The 16,189-nt window shown below is 36.5% G+C and overlaps 1 protein-coding gene and 1 long non-coding RNA gene across 2 annotated transcripts in view; one reads left to right on the top strand and one right to left on the bottom strand.

Annotated features, from left to right (window-relative positions):
- Window positions 1-846: 846 nt before the first annotated feature.
- Window positions 847-11,065, top strand: LOC133662053 (uncharacterized). The gene is made up of 3 exons (XR_009828056.1): window positions 847-1,202; window positions 9,754-9,882; window positions 10,298-11,065. It is a non-coding gene; the product is annotated as an uncharacterized LOC133662053 (long non-coding RNA).
- adm2a (adrenomedullin 2a) overlaps window positions 6,375-16,189 on the bottom strand; it is a 27,742-nt gene continuing 17,927 nt past the window's right edge. Inside the window, exon 3 of the mRNA XM_062065710.1 lies at window positions 6,375-10,597. Coding sequence (XP_061921694.1) covers window positions 10,192-10,597 — 406 coding nt within the window. The 3' untranslated portion in view covers window positions 6,375-10,191. The remainder of the gene's footprint in view (window positions 10,598-16,189) is intronic.

The following is a 16,189-nucleotide window of genomic DNA, read 5'->3' as shown; positions in this document are numbered from 1 at the left end:
CAAATATTTTAAAATGTATTTCCGTGAGAGCCGTATAATATTTTTTAACACTGAATACAACTAGATGAGTGCATTTTTAAGTAAGACCAACATTTTTAGAGTATAATAAGTCTCTTATTCTTTTTAATAACATTGTTATTCTGAAGCTTACCAATAATAAATAAAATACTTCTTACCATTAATGCGACTTCTTGAACAGGTGCGGTAGAAAACAGATGGATGGATTAAAATGCATGAGAATGTTTTATATTTTGAATGTTATTTTTAACACTGTGATTACCAGCTGAATTATTCATTACTTATCGTGTTAAGCAATGTCAGCTAAGATTTATCTGAGAGCCAGATGCAGTCATCAAAAGAGCCACATCTGGCTCTAGAGCCATAGGTTCCCTACCCCTGGACTAGACGTATAAGATTTCATGGGATTTAGCGATTAGGAGTGACAGATTGTTTGGTAAACGTATAGCATGTTCTATATGTTATAGTTATTTGAATGACTCTTACCATAATATGTTACGTTAACATACCAGGCACGTTCTCAGTTGGTTATTTATGCCTCATATAACGTACACTTATTCAGCCTGTTGTTCACTATTCTTTATTTATTTTAAATTGCCTTTCAAATGTCTATTCTTGGTGTTGGGTTTTATTAAATACATTTCCCCCAAAAATGCGACTTATACTCCAGTGCGACTTATATATGTTTTTTTCCTTCTTTATTATGCATTTTCGGCCGGTGTGACTTATACTCCGAAAAATACGGTAACCACGCCATCGTCTGCGGGGGTGGCGGCTAGCCAGAACCAGGAACAGGACCCAACAAAGCAAGAGATTTTTCCAAGATGGCGTCGCTGTAGTGGCTGCTGTTGGCAGGAGCTCTGTGCTCTTGTGTCATCCTTTTGTGTTTCCTTCTTGTTTTCATGTGTTATTATATATATATATTTTTTATTTTTTTTATTTGCCTTTTGGTTCCGGACCCTTTGGGACTGTGTGACAAGGGGTGGCACTTTCGTGACTTCTGCTGTGCTTTTTTGTGGACTTCTGGATCTGCCTCCCGGGGGCCTTTTGGCCATGGAGACCAGCTGCTGGGTCTCTGCCACACCAGAGTCCGTTTGGAGAGACTGGAAGAGATGCGGATGAAGAGACAGGGCTGCGGAGCGCCGAAACGGACAGGCTTCACAGTGTCTTGGCTGAATGAGCAGGTATCAAACACCTCTGTCTCCCTAGACGCATCCTCGCTCATCCATGCAGACTGGACACTGAATGTCCTTTGTGTTCTTTGATGTTTTATGTTTCCCTCTTACACACATGTAAGAGGGATGTGTGCTATGGGTATGAGTTGTTTTTTCCCTTGGCCCAGGCTTGGAACGATTTTTTTTTCTCACCCCCCCATTGTTTACCTGTATCTCACCTTTTTTGTAAGGGGCGCCGGAAGTTGGCAGACCCGTCAGCGATCCTGTTCTGTCTCCCTGTAATGTTTGTCTGCTCTTGAATGGGATTGTGCTGAAAATTTTAATTTCCCCTTGGGGATTAATTAAGTATTTCTGATTCTGATTCTGAGAGAGCCAACTCCATTCTAGGCTGCCCACTAGCTCTCAGTCAATGTCCGGTCATCGACTGATGAGAATTGTCCAATACAAAAGTGTCCAATACAAGCTCGTTCAGAAGGGGCTCCGTGAAGCTCGTCCATCCCGGCGCTCAACGCTAGCTCCATAGCCCCGTCTCCACCTGTGCTTCTCTCCTCCGGTCTCTCCACGAAGACTCCGGTGTGGCAGAGAGCCAGCAGCTGCACACATAGCCATGGCCAAAATGCTAAACACGGTCAATAGGAAAACCTGTTAATCATTGCATCCCCTAGCTAAGGCCACAGTTGTATCTGTCTTTGAATTGGTTTGACCACTTTTACAAGTGTGTATGCTGGTGTTACCGTGATGGAGATGTTTTCTGAGGAGGGGGTCGGGTTAGCCCTGTAAGCCTCCCTGATGTTTGTGGTGGCTTTGTCCAGTGTGTTGATAACCCTTGTAGCAAAGTGTGTATGCTGTAAAAACTTTGGCAGGACTATGATGATGATGAAATAAGAGTTTGGGTGTGCTGTCAGTTAGTCACTGATGGCATCAGGCAGCTCATTCAGGCCTCCTTAGCATTAGCGCTGGGTGTGATGTACACAGCTGCTATGATGATGCTTGTTAGCTTCCTGGGTAGATACGGAATAAGCAGAAAAACTCTACACCATGCTTTGTTGATACACTGTACTGTAAATACAGAGGCCGCTACCAGATATTGGTGTTACTCTTTCGGCTCTGTATATGACCACAAAACACATTTTATATAGATTTAGAGTTTTACATGAAGAAAACAATGCAAAATACATATAAATAGGGCGGCGTGGCACATATGGTAGAGCGGCCTTCCAGAAACTTGAGGGTTCCTGGTTCAAATCTAGCTTTCGCCATCTTACTCACTGCCGCTGTGTCTTTGGGCAAGACACTTTACCCACCTTTCTCCCGGTGTCATTCACACTGGTGTAAATGTAAAAAAAACAATGATTCAAATCCGAATCGCAGTTCTTATTCAACGTGATCATAAATGATTTAATAATTTTCAAAAATCGATGTAAAAAATATTTAGATATTTACATACCTTTTTTTTAATTTATTATAAGAATACATTTTTGTAAATACATTTTTAGGTCATCTCTCTATGCAACCATAAGGAGCTTTTCTAACCTGTTGATCTGTTTTAAAAACGTTTCATTATAAATAATATAACAAATAATACATTGCGAGAATTGTTTTGAATCGAGAATCGATTCTAAATCACATTGTTAACCCAGAAATTGGAATTAGATCGAATTGTTAGGTACCCAAAGATTCGCACCCCTAACACTACCATCTATAATGGGTTTCTCAATGCATAACGCTATGAGTCACTAGAGAAAAAGTACTATATAATGTACTATTTCACATAAATGACAAATTAAAATGAATACAAGTTATTTCTTGAATTCAACAGTGTTTCTCACATTCTTATCTAAGTGCTGGCATTGGCATTTTTTGTGGCCCCATGATTACTTTTCTTGCAGTCATATTTAATTTAAAAAGGACACAGACTTATATAGTTACAACAGTTGGAGATGGCTAAAAACTACAGTCATCTAGTGATGATGTCATACTGACTGAACTGTGGAAGAATGATTTCCAGTTCCAATTTAGGATAGGAGCATCACGGTGGAAGAGGGGTTAGTGCGTCTGCCTCACAATACGAAGGTCTGAGTAGTCTTGGGTTCAATCCCGGGCTCGGGATCTTTCTGTGTGGAGTTTGCATGTCCTCCCCGTGACTGCGTGGGTTCCCTCCGGGTACTCCGGCTTCCTCCCACTTCCAAAGACATGCACCTGGGGATAGGTTGATTGGCAACACTAAATTGGCCCTAGTGTGTGAATGTGAGTGCGAATGTTGTCTGTCTATCTGTGTTGGCCCTGTGATGAGGTGGCGACTTGTCCAGGGTGTACCCCGCCTTCCGCCCGATTGTAGCTGAGATAGGCTCCAGCGCCCCCCGCGACCCCAAAGGGAATAAGCGGTAGAAAATGGATGGATGGATGGAATTTAGGATAGGGTAGATTTTGTACATCCCACAATAGGGAAATTGTGTGTTTGCAGTGTAGATACAAAATGTTTACAAGAAATAAGGTAAAAACACATGAAAACATCAAAGAACACAAAGTAGATAAAACACATTAAACAAGCACATAGCTCATGCAACCAGCTGTCACTTCAGCAGCACCATTTCTACATACAGCTACAAACACAATAAAAAAATAAATGTTTTTGACAGCTGATGTTTTTGGTCGTGAGGGTCAAAATGTGTGAGTGTATTTGAAGGTGCAGGTGTATTATTGTGGCTATTTGGCGGTTGTTGACGTCAGACACTGTCACTCATTAATGTACTCTTATCACTTTTACTGCTGTTGTCAGTCAGCTGATGTCTCCTGACCTTATTTTTCATTGACATTTCCCCCCATTACAAAATCAGTTAGCTTTTTCATTCAATGCCTTGTAATGATTTATTTGTATGGGAAAATTAAAACCTAGCATTTTGGTCAAAATTAAAACGTCCATCCATCCATTTTCTACCGTTTGCCGCTCTCGAGTAATAGGGCTGGTCTAAAACAATGACTTTTAAAAGATACGTAATATGTATTTGTACAATCACCTCGTGTATATGTCTCTAATATCATTTTGTTTTATTTAAAGAATGGATGGTGTTGCTGTGTACCACTAGATGAAGCCTGCATATTACCATTGGTATTGGACCACAGTTTAAGAATCAGTGGTCTGAAACAAGCAATATATATGTCAGGGCTGTTAAAAACAACAAGTAATTAAATATGTATAGATACAGATTAATCACACAATGTATTCTCAGCGTACAAGCTCTTTCACCTTAACCCCGGATGGGGTCAGTGATAAGGTCAATGCATATGTGATGAGTGAAGAAACTCTGACTGGCGTGGTCGCTGGCAAATTTCACGTCAAAAAACACTTTCACTGGATTTTAGATAACACTGTTAGCAAGCTTTTAGCAAATAAATGACATGCATTTACAGTGCATCCGGAAAGTAATCACAGCGCTTCAGTTTTTCCACGTGTTGTTATGTTACAACCTTATTCCACAACAGAATACATTGAATAAATAATAGAATACATGTTATCCTCAAAATTATACAGACAATAGCCCATAATGACAAAGTCAAAAATGGTTTAAAAAAAAAAAATCACATGTACTCACAAGGAAGGACAACCATCTCTGCAGAAATCCACCAATCAGGCCTGTAAGGTATAGTGGCCAGACAGAAGCCATTTCTTAGTAAAACGTTTGCCAAAATGCTCCTGAAAGACTCTTAGACCATGAAAAAGAAAATTATCCGGTCCGACGAGACAAAGCTTGAAGTCTTTGCTTAAATGCCAGGCTTCATGTTTGGAGGAAACCAGGCACCACTCATCACCAGGCCAGTACCACCCTTACAGTGAAGCATGGTGTTGGCAGCATCATGCTGTGGGAACGTTTTTCAGCGGCAGGAATTGGGAGACTAGTCAGAATAGAGGGAAAGATAAATGCAGCAACATACAGAGACATCCCGGATAAAAAACAACTCTTCTAATCCAATCTGATGGAGCTTGAGAGGTGCTGCAAAGAGGAATGGGCAAAACTGCCCAAAGATAGGTGTGCCAAGCTTTTGGCATCATATTCAAACAGACTTGAGGCTGCAATTGCTGCCAAAGGTGCATCAATAAAGTATTGAGCAAAGGCTGATGTTAAATAGCAGACACTATCAAGAAATGATCTTGAATTTTGCTACAAACATAATACTACAACCAAGAATGTATCAGGACGTATGCAGGTCCGAAGCGGAAAAAGTCTGGAGGGTGAGTTTTTTCAAAGGAAGTAGTGCAGAACTGCGAACTATCAAGCTGGTGGTTGCTACCATTCAAATTTCCTAACATTAGCATTACCATTTTGATTTGAGCATCAAAATTCACTCACTGGTTTGGCAGGAACAGGGAGTGAAAGCCGGGTCAATGTGGCTCCTTACTGTCCTTTTATCCGGGTAGGCGCCGTCTTTCTTTTGTTGTCTCCTCAGACATGATAGCAGTAATTGCACGTATTTTAGTTTTTTGGCGACATGTAGGCATTCGCATCAACTTCCGTCTTTTTAACAAACGGGGTAAGGGAAGTGACATATGCCGTAAAGCAAGTCAGCACATTTGTAGTTTTTTGTGTGGCAACGTTGCTTAGTGCCAGTAACCCCCTCAGGCCATGACAGAGGTGTCATGCAACTAGTTGTAAGTCCATGTATCGTTCCCAAAAGTTAGGAATATTTTATGAAGGTTGAAAAGTTACTTAGTGCTGCTTTAAACAAAAAACAAAAACAACTTTTCACATAGACATTATGGGGTTTTTTTGTCTGTAGAATTTGAGTACAAAAATGTATTGATGAAATTATTTTGGAATAAGGCAGTAACTTAAGAACATGTGGAAAAAGTGAAGCGCTGTGAATAGTTTCCAGATGCACTGTAAATAAAACCTTTGAAAATGTTCCTGTGTGGCATTCTAACAAGAAAATTGGATTAGTTTCCAAATATCTGCATCTTTTTAAGGTTCATTTAAATTATGCAATTCAATTCAAGGGAGTGATAACCTTTTATTAATCCTAATTAATACAGATTCCAAAGCGTGATTAATCTCATTAAAAAATGTAACCATTTCACAATAATAATATATTCCTTTACTTTAAAATGATCGCAATTTTAAGGGAGATTATTTGACACAATTTTGTGAAATAATGCTCTATACATCACAGTACAGTATAGCTCTTTATTTCACAGGGTGGACAACATTTACAGACATTTGGAGATTTTTATTTTGCTTTTCTACCACTTTGCAAGTGCAAAAAGGTGACATAAATAGTCTTTGGTGACATACACATAAATATAACTTAAACAAAGACATTTTATTTAAATAGTTTGGCTGAATATCTCTATTTACACACATCATTCTCAGTTATGCTGATGCCGTATGGAGAGCACTGGCATCTGTTATATTAAAATCTTCAAATGTAACATTCTCAAAAGGACACATCTTATGATGAAGTGTTCACACACACACACACATACACAGACACTCAGGTAAGGGAATGCCAAGAAATGTTCCACATCATGTCTTGCTATTTGCAATAGCGAGTCAGTGTTTTCCTATGTGGGAGGGCTTTGACGTCACAAAAAGCGTGCTGCGCAAAAAAGTGTTGAAGATTTTGAGCACAAATCCAACATTAAGGAGATAAGAAGTGATAACACAAAAACACACTGTGTGTCTGAAGGTAAAACATTTTTTTTAAGAAGTGCAGAGATGCAGTCGGCATTTTAAAAGCCTTTTAATAAGCATCTATCACGAGACATTGATTAGCTGGATAGCAGCAGACAGAATGGCGTGTTTGACCTCAGCAAGCCTTTGAACAGATTAAACTAATGAAGCAGTTGTGACATATAGCTACTCAGTTACAGAGGACTGATCGGGCCATGCTGGGAAGCAGCACAAATGGATGGTGACGTTACCAAAAACAAAAATACTCTTGTTTTTACATGGAGTAAAAGGTGAACTGTTACGAGAAATGTGTTTGTTTGCAAGAAAATGTTAAAGTAATTCTATGATAATAAGTCATAATGTAGGGAAAAAATATTTGAAAATGGTTTACCTTAGATCAGGGGTCCCCAACCTTTTTGTACTAACGCTTGAAAATTTGTCCCACGGACCGGTGGGACAAATATTTACATAAATAAATACAATCATGTGTGCTTACGGACTATCCCTGCAGGCTGTATTGATCTATATTGATATAGAATGTATATTTTGTGTTTTTTATGTTGATTTCATAAAAATAAAAAAAATTTAATTCTTCTGCGGCCCGGTACCAATCGGGCCGCGGACCGGTACCGGGCCGCGGCCCGGTGGTTGGGGACCACTGCCTTAGATGGCCACTGATGGCACGCGAGTTTTGCTCATAATTATGACACGAAGATAGTGGAAAGGTTACAAGAAATATGTTTTTTCGCTTTTGCAGAATTCATTTTGTTCCTAATACAATAATTTATTCTCGTACATGAAAACGTTATTATTGTAAATTAGCCTTTTTTCCCCTATTTAATGTTTTTAGTTTGTTGTTGACTTCTTTTGCACTAGCACTTTAATATTGTAACATGACAATTTTACACTTTTTACAATATGACTTCTTTTTTCTTAATACTACAATTTATTCTTGTAACAATGCAGCTTTATTGTTGTAAAAATGTTTTAATTTTTTTCTCGTAATGCTACGACTTCATAGTTTCTTTCCAGTGTTAATATTGTCATAACAACATGACTTTGTCCACTTCACATTACGATTTATTCTGAAATTATTTTTCTCTCAATACTATGATTTATTCTTGTAACAATGCAGCTTTATTGTTCTGAAATTTTATTTTTATTTTCTTCTCATAACACTACAACATGACTCATTTTTTCTTGCAATTTTTTTAAATGAAAGGAAAATATTTGAGGTTTTTTTTTAACTGAGATTTTGATTTAATCAGCCATCATACATTTTAGTGTTTTATTCAGATCTAGAAACACAATTTAAAAAGAAATCCCTTACTTTTGCCAGTGTAGTGATTTTGTGATTGTTATTTTTTGTTGTTGTAATTTATAATTTTTTATAAATATTTGTTATGAAAGTGTGTGGCAGCTACGTACGTGCCTTACTCTCATTTCTAATCCTTTTTTTGTTGTTGTTTGGTTTGGTTTGACTATGACTGTGGCGGTTTCAGGGCCCCTCCACATCCCTGCTGTGGTGCTGCATATGACTGCAAAGATTAGGTCAGCTAAAACTGCTGTCAAGCCCAAAGTCCTGACTTGCAGGGAGAACTTATGAATCATGTGAAAAGACTAATATTTGATATGTGCCAACAGCACGGGTGGAAATGTCAACAGTGGAGCCACAGAGAGCTGAACCATTGCTCTATTGTAACATTTACATCATCAGCAATAACCTAAACATTTGTTTTATATTGTATTTTGATTATTGGCGATACAATGTGATTTGCCGTGTATTTTCTAAAATGATTTTGATGATTACAACACAAAAAGTCTTACATTTCAGATCTACGCTTTAGTTATTTTAATTGTATTTGTATATATATTTTGATATTATACTTATTTTACACATTTGATGTCAGCGCACCCAATTCTGTTCTGGTGTTTAGCAGTTGTCAACCACTTTGCTATGCACATTACCGCCATCAAGGGGACTGGAGTGGAATCGCATTGACAGCTACAAATAATGGCAGTTGAAGTGCACAAGGAGGTGAAGTGTTTGCAATGAGTACATTACTGTTATTACACAGTTGCCTCTCTCCACATTGCACTTCGAATTTAGCGGTTTAGGTTTTCCTGAAGCATATTCTACAATTTGTTGGGCCTAAATTAAACATTTTCTAAAATTAAAATGTCCAAATGAACTAAAATATAAATTCTACAGCAGTATTAGCAACTAGAAGAGACCAAACCAATCAGAGCATGTGGTTCAGTATTGTGGCCACTGATTGGCTCAGCCTCAGGCAGTATCACTAAATAAGATTAAAAGCATACAAGGGTGACTGGAGGGTGTTTTTTCATGTCTAGACGGCTCTTAGGCGTATTTAGAAAGTTATAAACATATTTTGTATGTTCTACCAATGAAAATAATTAATGTACAAATAATGATTACTACTTTGCGAAAACTCATTTAGCGTGATCATGTCCGGAACCAATTAATGGCGATAATCGAGGAACAACTGTAGTTATTTAATTTCAACTTTTTAAAAATGTTGTTGTAATTTATTTATAGTGTTTACTATTTTTTTAGCACTATATTTAATTGGTGTGCTCTGTTCCGTTCATGTGCTTTGTAATGCACATTACCGCCATCTAGGGGATTGGAGTGGGATGTCATTGACTGTTACTGTAACAATATGTAAATAAGTTCCCACCACTTCATGGATGACATATTTGTAAAAAAAAAAAAAAAAAAAAAAGCAGGCTTTGCTACACATCTTAAAATAAAAAAATAATTGGTGATAGTTGACTTTAAAAAAAATGTGTCATTGATGTAATGGGAAAAATAACATTTTGCAGCAAAATATGAGAAGTTCCCATTTGAATTTGAAGAATTTTCTCCACAGACGCTATGAAGTGACCCAGCTGCTGCAAAGGACGAGTGTAGTGCTGGACAGTAAACGAGGAAAGTTTGGTCTGACATGACTGGAACTAGTTTCTGATCAGCAAGGCACAGGATAACAACCAGTGGCAAGGTCAGTGTTGTAGATAAGTCTTCATTCTTACATTAACACGGTTAGCCTCCTGTCCAACTAAGGTGCTTGACTTTGTCCGTCCACCAAAAGGCAAACATTCTCAGATTGGGGGGCGGCGGGGTTAACTCAAACTGGTCCTAAATATAAATTAATTTATCCTAAAATAGTTTGCACATAAAGTAAAGAAGCACAACAGTCATTCATGCAAAGTATACTGTAATTGTCACTATGGGATACTGTACATCCACCAGACTAATACATTAAGAGATAAATAACCGAAAATGTAGGTTTTTTCCCTGTGAGGGTCACTCATCCGTAACTATGCGGACTCCTTGGGTTAATGGGGGACGAGTCTTCTCTGCCACTTTGGCCGATAAGCTGATAAAGCCTGTGGCTCAGGTTCTGTACTTGGCAGGTTCCAAGGACACAACCGACTCTCATCAGCTGGGCATGATGGGGGTAGTGGTGGGCACCCCGGAAACCCAGGTGGGTGTGGCGACGAGCCCTGGACCCCTTCCTCCACCTAACCTCCAAACGCTCGTCCGGTCGCGCCCACGCCAGGCTGGGGTTGGTTCTTCTTAGGCTTGATGCCGGAAGGTGGTTCCACCTTGGGGTTGGAGTGGGCTCCGAAGATAGGGCGGGGGTGTTTGTTTGGCCCTCGGAGGGCAAAGAGGGGTTCTCTTTCAGGTCAGTCAGCTTGTTGAGAGGGTCCCAGCTGAGAAAAAAAGAACAACTGGTATTAAATTTGGAGTAGGAGGTAGACAGGTGGGATGCATGTATAAAATAACGAAATGAAAAACAACATCACAGTTGCATTGCTGAGTAACTAAAGACTCTTACAATGAGGTACCGGAGTTACCAAATCAATTACTTTTTGGGAAAAGTAATTTGTAACTGCAACTGATTACTTTTTTAAGGTAGGATGACCAACACTGATCTTAAGACAAAGCCTGTAGCTCTGCCAACTGTGAATCAGTCAGCGACAAACAAGACATTTGCTATTTAGTTTTTTGTCACCAGATAGGCTAATAATGTAATTATACGCTACTGTTGCTAACAATTAAGTTCTCCCTGTACTCATTAATGTTACATACAGACGTTTTCATGACGCCATAAATAAAAACCTCCACCCCTTCACAAACAGGCTTCGCTACACATTTTAAGATCTTAAACTGTCTAGATTAGATAGAAAACATTTGATATATGGTTCATAATATTTTACATGGTATAATTAAGTACTAAGAATTTATTTTCTTATGTGGGCTGGCAACTATTGCCAGAATACCAGCTAATGTTGAAAGGGCGGCTGGCATTTCCACTTTTAATCTGATTAAGGCACACAAAGCAGCTTTTATAATACAAATAATTTGTACCTGCTGTCTGGTTCACTGTATTTACAATACAGTAAATGGACACTTTTTCTAATGTACATTAACATCATGAACCCTTTTTGCAAAATGTTTTAACTTAACGTTCCTATTATACATTCGTGTAGATTCACAAATCACCAATATAGTATTAAATTATGTATATACATACATTGTGTATATATTAGTTTTATAATTGTAGGTCAGAGAATATAATTTTTTGTACATACTCTTTAAATATAATTTATTTATGTTATATTATAATGGACTTTCCTAACTATTGTTATATATATATATACTGTGTATATATATATATATATATATATATATATATATATATATATATATATATATATATATATATATATATATATATATATATATATATATATATATATATATATATATATATATTAAACTTTAAATTGAATACAAATTAAATATAATACATTAGTTGTATTGATTGTACACTAGGTAAAAGGTGCAAATAATAATAATAATTATTATTAATATGTTCATATTTTTTATAGTTTTATTAACATATTAGCAGTTACATAAAATATTGGAATTATTTTTTTAAATAATACAAAATAAACATTAAATAAAGATGATATAATGAGAGAATGAGCATAAAGATAACAATAATAACTATTATTATTATTATTGTTATTATTATAACATTTTTTTTTTTTTTTTTTAAATCCCCTTTCTTTTATTTGCCCAAATTGCACCAATGGTTTAAATGATGAGTTCTTCCAATAAAGACAGTTCCAAGAGTTTTCTTCCTATGAACCAGCATCAACAAAATTCTGGTCGAGGTAATATAATAAGCCTGAGCTCTTCTGTTTTTGTAATTAAGTTGTTAAAATGTTCTAAACGGTGTACAAACTGACACAGAGTTCAGCAAACACTGTGCCACCATCTGTCATTGTTTGTCAAAGACAGTGGGAGCCCTTCACTTTACTGTTCCCGTCTTTGTTTGACTGAAGATCCACAAGTGTGCTGTTGCCGAGCAGCCAATGGACGAAGAGAAAAATATATATAAATAGGGGGAAGAAATTATGTTGTGACCTGTGAAATGCTGATGTGAGTGTTTCCAGTAAACGCCCTTATGAAAAGGTTCAAATGTGAGGCGACACAAAAGTGCCGTCTTGCAGCCTGTGGATTTGGGATTCCACACTGAAATGTGAAACGGTTTGAGTTTATTTAAGGCATTTAAGCAACGTGCCCACTGCTACAGTAGGCTGAATAAATAATTGTGAAATGCCACAACCACAGAATGGGCGACATTTCCAGAAAGAGACATGGCGCCACATCACTAAGCTGCACTTTCAACATGGAAAATGTATTCTTCAATAGTGTTAAAAAAGTCATTGTTTTGTCACAGGTTTAATTGTTAATAATGACAAATAAAAAGTAGAATCAATTCCTACAAGAGGTACCATGACAAATTCAATATAGTTCTATTTTTATTTTTATATTACATACACTAAACCAGGGGTCACCAACCTTTTTGAAACCAAGGGCTACTTCTTGGGTACTGATTAATGCGAAGGGCTACCAGTTAGATACACACTTAAATAAATTGCCAGAAGTAGCCAATTTGCTCAATTTACCTTTAACTCTGTTATTATTAATAATTAATGATATTTATCTTTCTGGAAACACTGATCATCTTAATGATTTCTCACAATAAATATATATAGAAACAGATAAATATCAATATGCAACACTTTATTTTTATATTTTCTCTAAGTGCACATTTTTCAAATTGAACATTTTCAAATGATCACTTCTAAGACAGTCTTGTGAAATCACAATATCCCATTTTAACTAGCTAGCCACTAACATTTTTTAAGAAATCATGAATTACTTTGCACCATGTTTGTACAAATAATAACTCATGTAAAATACAAAAGTAAACTCTCAAATTTTTAAATCATGTCACACTTTGAACTGGACACCAAATCTGTTATCTGTTTCTTTGTCAGTTAGTGGGAAGCCTGGCATTGCATGCTGTTAACTAGTGTGTTGTACTCTGGTGTGTAACTTGACACTGCAACCCTGAGTGAGTCTTGCAGATGTGCATCAGTGAGGCGTGTTCTGTGTTTGTTCTTGATGAAGTTCATGTCAGAAAAGGCTGATTCACAAAGATAAGATTTTTCCTCATTGTTTGCGGAACCTTCTTAATCTTTTGGACATATTTTCACAGCAATCTGGCCTTAAGCTTAATTATGATAAATGTAAAATGTTAAGGATCGGAAATCTAAAGGGAACGTCCTTTCGAATGGAATGCAAAGTGCCTGTTTTGTGGACAGATGGACCAGTTAACATACTTGGTGTTGTTGTCCCAGAAAATCTGGAAGATCTAGGCTCAGTAAATTATGATAATCGACTAAGAAAGCTGGACAAAATTATGCAATTATGGAAAGGGAAATCCCTAACCTTGTATGGTAAAATGTCTATTGCCAACTCGTTAATTATTCCTCAATTTATTTATTTGTTTTTGTCATTACCAGCTCCATCACAAAACTTTAAGATTTATGAGCGGAGGGTCTTCGATTTTGTCTGGAACGGCAAACCAGAAAAGATTAAAAGAAAGGTTTTGTACAAAGAGTATGAATATGGGGGCCTGAAACTTCTCAACCTTGAAGCTATGTGTCTGTCTTTAAAAGCATCAATTGTTCCAAAGATGTATTTAAACATTGAGTGGTACACAAATGTCCTGTTGGACAAAAAACATGTACTGTATCAAAAGAAATTGTATCCTTTTTTACAAGAGATCCCCTCCCAGAGAGTCTGCTGGGAAACATGGCGGGGTTCATAAAGGAAACAGTCCACTCATAGTGGTGTTTTCAATTTTATGTGCCAGAAAAAAGAGACAATATTTTGCAGCAGTTAATATGGATGAACTCTAATATTGTAATAGATGGAAAGCCTTTCTTTTGGAAAAATATGTTTGAAAGAGGAATCATTTTTGTCAATGATATTATCAATGAGAATGGTAAAATTATGAAGTATGATGAATTTAGAGCTATGTATGGTGATGCTTGCTCAAGCTTTTCATTTCATCAACTAACTGGAGTAATTGGGAAAAGATGGAAACAAATAATTAATTATGGAACTACTAAATTATTAGTTTGTAAACCTCTAATAAGAAATTCTAGTTGGCAAAAAGGAACTAAAATAAATAGAAAAATATATAATTTTTATTTAATAAAGAAATCTTTGAAGGCTGCCTCATACAACACAAATGGAAAATGGGAGGACTTTTTTGACTGCCCGTTGCCATGGGATGCCATATTCAAACTAATCTATAAAACCACTATCGATGTGCAAAATCGTTATTTTCAAATTAAAATTATTTATAACTTCTTGCCCACAGGGAAAATGTTAAAATTATGGAATATGACAGAGTCAGATGTTTGCAGATTTTGTTGTCAGGAGCCTGAATCCACCCTGCATTTGTTTTGGTATTGTCATATTGTGTCTTTGTTTTGGGTGGAAGTTGAAAAAATGTGTTTAAGGATTGGTTTGTTTATGAAGCTTAATGTGGTTTCTGTTATTTTAGGAGAGTTCATTGACAATCATGATTTAGTCAATTTAATTATAGTACTCGGTAAAATGTTTATTTTTAAGGCCAAAAACAGATATTCACTTAGTATTACTTTCTTTAAAACATTTATTCAGTATTTTCTAACTTTAGAAAGTTACTAGGTTGAAAACGATAATGATGCCAAAAAACATTAAAAAAAAGATGAGAAGTCCTCAAAGGCTTATTTTGAAAGTATAATTATGTTTATAGATTATATGATATCTGTTGTTGTGTTCCCTAATTTGAGTGACCTGGACATAATCTGGACTGTACATAAATGCTTATTTTGAAAATTTAATTTTGTTTATAAATTATATGCAATCTGTTGTGTTCCCTAATTTTTTTCTGTGTACATGAATGAAGGTGTGTGTTGCTGAGTCCGACTTGGACATTATCTGGACTGGGCCTGGTTTTAAAAACCCTTTAAACATATCTAATTTCATTGACAACCTGGTCTGTTGAAGATAAGGCCCTTTTTTTAAAAATAAAATAAAATAAGATAAATAAATAAAAAACATTTTCTTGGATAAAAAAGAAAGTAAAACAATATAAAAATAATTACATAAAAAATAGTAATTAATGAACATTTTAGTGGACCAGCAGCCTATACAATCATGTGTGCTTCAGGGACTGTGTCCCTTGCAGATGTGTTGTCTATGTTGTGGGAACCAGAATATTGGTAGCAGAAAGAAATAACCCCTTTTGTGTGAGTGGGTGTGGATGAGTGTGCATGGGGGAGGTTGTTTGAGTTGATGCACTGATTGAAAGTGTATCTTGTGTTTTTTCTATGTAGATTTAATTTAAAAATAAAAAATAAAAAAAAAATAATAATTTTTTTAATTTAAAAAAAAAAAACATTTTTTAGAACAGGCCCGCGGGCGACTCATCTGGTCCTTACGGGCGACTTGGTGCCCGCGGGCACCGCGTTGGTGACCCCTGCACTAAACTATACAATTCATATAATAAGGCTAAAAGCAGGGATGTCCAAAGTTTAAAAACATAAATATGCAGGTGGCACTTTATTACATTTTGGATGATGAACCCAATCCAAGGTATGTCAATATATGCCAGTGCTTCTCAACTATTTTGTGTTACGCCCGCCCCAGGAAGAATAAAAACCTTTTTTTTACAATATGGTGAAGGCCAATAAAAAACGCTCAATATATTTTTTTAAAAGGCCAACAGAGCAATTTCTCTATAAGAATAATCAAGGCAATAAAGTCCCAAACGTGCCTGTGGCGACATTTTTGACCCGCGGCTTGTTTTTTACTGGTTTACCTGTATGCAATTTTTTTTTGTTTTTAAAAAAATGAGCTGTGGGCCAGAAATTATCCCCTGGGATGCA

Source organism: Entelurus aequoreus, linkage group LG12 (assembly GCF_033978785.1).
Source record: "Entelurus aequoreus isolate RoL-2023_Sb linkage group LG12, RoL_Eaeq_v1.1, whole genome shotgun sequence".
In the NCBI taxonomy this organism is placed as follows: Eukaryota; Metazoa; Chordata; class Actinopteri; order Syngnathiformes; family Syngnathidae; genus Entelurus; species Entelurus aequoreus.
This window is presented reverse-complemented; position numbering and strand designations above follow the sequence as displayed.